Below are 4,419 nucleotides of genomic sequence, written 5' to 3'. Positions count from 1 at the left end.
CTCTCTCTGTGTTCATATAGATGTGTTTCTCTCTGTGTTCATATAGATGTGTTTCTCTCTGTGTGTTCATATAGATGTGTTTCTCTCTGTGTTCATATAGATGTGTTTCTCTCTGTGTTCATATAGATGTGTTTCTCTCTGTGTTCATATAGATGTGTTTCTCTCTTGTGTTCATATAGATGTGTTTCTCTCTCTGTGTGTTCATATAGATGTGTTTCTCTCTGTGTGTGTTCATATAGATGTGTTTCTCTCTGTGTTCATATAGATGTGTTTCTCTCTGTGTGTTCATATAGATGTGTTTCTCTCTGTGTTCATATGGATGTGTTTCTCTCTCTCTGTGTTCATATAGATGTGTTTCTCTCTGTGTTCATATAGATGTGTTTCTCTCTCTCTGTGTTCATATAGATGTGTTTCTCTCTCTGTGTTCATATAGATGTGTTTCTCTCTGTGTTCATATGGATGTGTTTCTCTCTCCGTGTTCATATAGATGTGTTTCTCTCTCTGTGTTCATATAGATGTGTTTCTCTCTGTGTTCATATAGATGTGTTTCTCTCTGTGTTCATATAGATGTGTTTCTCTCTCTGTGTTCATATGGATGTGTTTCTCTCTTGATGTGTTTCTCTCTCAGTGTTCGTACGTGCCTCCCTGTGAACGAGACAACCAGAAGAACCGAGACAGCGTCCTGTGGTGGGAGGACTACTTCACCCGGGAGGTGAGCAGCCAGGTCTTCACCTGCTTCTTCAACCAGCAGCGCAGGTGAGGAACACAGGAACACACAGGAACACATGTACAGGTGTGATGCAGAGGAAATGGAGACAGGGGGAGGTGTGAGACTAGCTCTCTGACCTTTGACCTCATCTGAAGTGAGTGGGAGTCGATAGAGGTGCATTTTTAGACTTGTTGGGACTTATTGCAGTTGTTTTGTACGTTTTCATAATAATTATTTATTTTTTTGTAATTTTGAGTCTCTTAGTAGTCATTTCGTATCTTTTCGTAGTCTATTTGTGTCTTTTTATGTAATTTTAAATCTCTTTTATTCATTTTGTGTCTCTGACATTTCTCACCAATCTTTCTCGGATGCCAGTAACAGTGATGTTCTTCTTTAGCTAATATTGCTAAGCTAGCAAAAGAGTTGAGCGTCTAATAAAGAGAAAAACCCATTTCCAGGTGTGACGCAGAGGAGATGGAAACAGAGGGATGTGTGAGATTACATCTGAGGCCTTTGACCTCAACGAAATGACTCTTATTCTCAATTTAAAAGTCGATATACGTCCAATTTTAGACCATCGTTACGGATATTGTCGTGTTTCTGCTGCTAAGTATCACTAAAGTGTCCCAAGACATGCCTGGGGTTTATTGAGATCGCCCAAATAAAGCAGTCAAATAAAACAGCAGGTCTTTCAATGTTTAAACCAACAGTCCTTATCTTGTGGTCGTATTTAGGTATTTATGTTCGCCCCTATTTCTACAGGGACTGAATACAAACACAGAGATCTCCTTTAGGGCTTGTCAGCGTAACCCTTCAGCCGGTGTTTACCTGGGACCTTGGCTCCTTTTATTTGTATCTGCACCTCGAGGACCAGCGTGAACAAGGAGATGCAGAGTTTAAAATATGTTTTATGGGAAGAAGAACTGGAGCACTCAAAGATGGAGAAAGTCCTATAGTATATGAGGTCATCTCCCCACATCTCCGAACGCAGCTCTGTAGCATTAGTGTCACACGACTTGGTTTCTACTGGGTAAACTTTATATGGACTTATTTCTGTCTACACTTTCTTGAATGATGATCATAATTAGGGATGTCCCGATCACCTTTTTTTGCTCCCGATCCGATTCCGATCATTTGATTTTGACAATTTGCCGATACCGATTTTTCCCGATCCGATCTTTATGCAATGCATTAAGAGAAAAAAAAGCATTCAAGTTGTCCCTTAAGGTTATTTTTTTATTTAAATTGGATATTCTATCCAACATGGATATAGCTTCTTTCTTTCACAGCAGCATTGGATCAGTTCAGTTGTGCAGCATTGGATCAAAACAAAATAAAGCTTTCAGTACTCGTTAGCTTACTGCTACAATTAGACACTGCGCCCACTCTGTTGCCAGATTTGAGAGAAATAAGCAGGTCTCTGAAAACAAGCCCCAAAGAAGCAACACATACATGATGTTCTGTCATTTGAAACCAAAACTAAGGCCTCAGGATGACTTTAAGACTTGAACATGGTCATTTTTGTTTTGTAACATTGAATACAAAATTTAAAAAAAAGTATTTATAAAAAAAATTAAAAAAAATAAAAAATCCCGATCCCCGATTTTTTTTCTCCCGATTCCGATCTTTTTAAAATCACGTGATCGGATCGGGACATCTCTAATCATAATTGAATCCTAAATCAAAGACGTAGAGCTTGTCGTTGGAAAGCAATGAGATATTTGTCTCTAAAAGTTAAAGAGCAGATAAAAACTCTAGTTAGTGACCGTTTCCTCCGTTAGCTAACATCCTGATGCTAGTGTCTTAGTAATGCTATCGTTGCGCCCTGTAAGATGTTTGGAGGACTGCCAGGAGATTAACTTCAATAATATAATGTTAGCTTCATGCCCCATTAGCTTGGGTTTATTATTAGCATTGTAAAAAGTCAGAAAGTTAATATTTTAGGAATCAGAATCAGAATACCTTTATCCGTCCCACAGAGGGAACATTTGATTTTACAGATACAGTTTGTCAACAGGATTACGGAAAAACTACTATCCCGGTTTTCATAACATTTGGTGGAAGTGTTTAGCTTGAGCTGAGGAAAAACCCATAACAATTTGGAAGAGAAACTTCCAAGCAAACAACTCACTTCTCCTGTCTGTTACCAAAGAGAAACAAAATGAAGTCTTCTTCTCTTCTTCTTCTTCTTGTGTTTCTCAGGCCGGACGACGTGTTGTGGCGGCGTTCCCACGACACCAGCGTGCTGCTGCACTGCGTCCTGTGGCCGATGGTTTCTCTTCTGCTCGGCACGCTCATCGTGCTCCTGACCGTCTGCGCTCGATCCCTCGCCGTCCGGGCCGAGGCGCTCCAGAAGAGGAAGTTCTCCTACGAGGTCTGCCAGGATCTCTCGGCCTCCGGGTCCTCGGAGCGCCGCGGACACAAAGCCGAAGACCCGCTAACGAGCTCTGACCCCGAAACGTCTTCTTCTCCGACTCGAACCCTGCCTCTGTTCGCTGTTCCGGTGCGACGTCGAGATCGGGAACACTGAGACAGAAAACGGGAAGTTTGTTTTGAATTTAAATCAGGATGCTTAGTTGTAAAGCCGGTGGGCGAAGACAGCTAACGTGCTAACGACGACGCTAACTTATCATGGGTTGAAACAAAGAAATCTGACGCGAGGAAGATGATGGGAAAACCACGGGAAGATGTTCCTCTGGATTCAAGATGCTGTTGAGTTCTGTGATGTAATCAGCATTTCTTATCCGCTTGCTGCAGGGATGATGTGGTTGTTCTGTGCTGGACCCAGGGGCCCCATGAAAAGATATCACTTTGGTTACTTAAACATTTTTTTCTCAATGTTCTAAAATAGTTTGGGCCCCTGTCAGTCACGGGCCCTTAGAACCGCCCTAACCTTTCACCCCCTTGCGGCGCCCCTGGCTGGACCCTGAGGGTTTAGGACTCACGCTCACAGTCTCGTTGTTGCTCTGATGGTACGATGAATTTAATGTCAGGAAAAGTGACTTCAATGTAGCGCTTCTATAAATGTCGTTTTCCCTTCGAGGCCCAGTAGCCATGATGTAAATAAATAGCGAGCCAAAGTCCTGACGTCCTGTAACTCTAGAAGTAGAGCTGCAACCACAGACCAGTAATACACAACTATAATGTCATTTAATGCAAACATGTCACTCGCATATGAAGACATGGAGTTATATATCATCACAACGAGACATTTAGAAACCTAATGCTGGACTTTGAGAAACTAGGATGGAAGTTTTTTTTACAATTTCTCCCGTTTTCTGGAAAGATATTTGGCAGAATATGAAATGATGAGTTGCAGCTCTACTTTAAAGACTCAATGCAATCTTTCATTAAGGGTTTCTTCCATCAGTCTTTCTTGGAGAACGTACTTTGTTTAATTTATTATGTGTTTTACTTATTTTTGAGGGGACCCCGCTACCTTTTCCATTTCTACTTCCAAAAGAAAGTATTATTTTCTCATTCGCTGTTTCTTTGCTTATAATTTGCTATTTGATTTTTTCTCACATGTTTATTTATTTTGCAGAATAACTAACGGTATCATTAATGAATGAATAATATAACTAAAAAGTCCCTTCCTCAGCTACAGTAATGTGATCAAATTAATGAACTAAGTAGTAGATTAAAACACTCATGTTGCACTTTAACATTTGGCACAGAAAAAGTAACAAATATACTGACCAAGGCACACG

At 40.7% G+C, this 4,419-nt stretch overlaps 1 protein-coding gene across 1 annotated transcript; it reads left to right on the top strand.

Annotated features, from left to right (window-relative positions):
• Positions 1–628: 628 nt before the first annotated feature.
• On the top strand, positions 629–4,386 carry LOC104953139 (calcium-activated potassium channel subunit beta-4; the record flags this gene model as incomplete). Its single annotated transcript, XM_010780067.1, has 2 exons — positions 629–756; positions 2,912–4,386. Coding segments are annotated over 2 exons (456 nt in total), but the record flags the coding sequence as incomplete, so codon positions are not given.
• Positions 4,387–4,419: the final 33 nt, after the last annotated feature.

This window comes from Notothenia coriiceps, unplaced genomic scaffold (genome assembly GCF_000735185.1).
Source record: "Notothenia coriiceps isolate Sejong01 unplaced genomic scaffold, NC01 NC01_scaffold00021160, whole genome shotgun sequence".
Taxonomy (NCBI): domain Eukaryota; kingdom Metazoa; phylum Chordata; class Actinopteri; order Perciformes; family Nototheniidae; genus Notothenia; species Notothenia coriiceps.
Note: the sequence above shows the minus strand (reverse complement) of the source record. Positions and strands in the feature narration are given on the sequence as shown.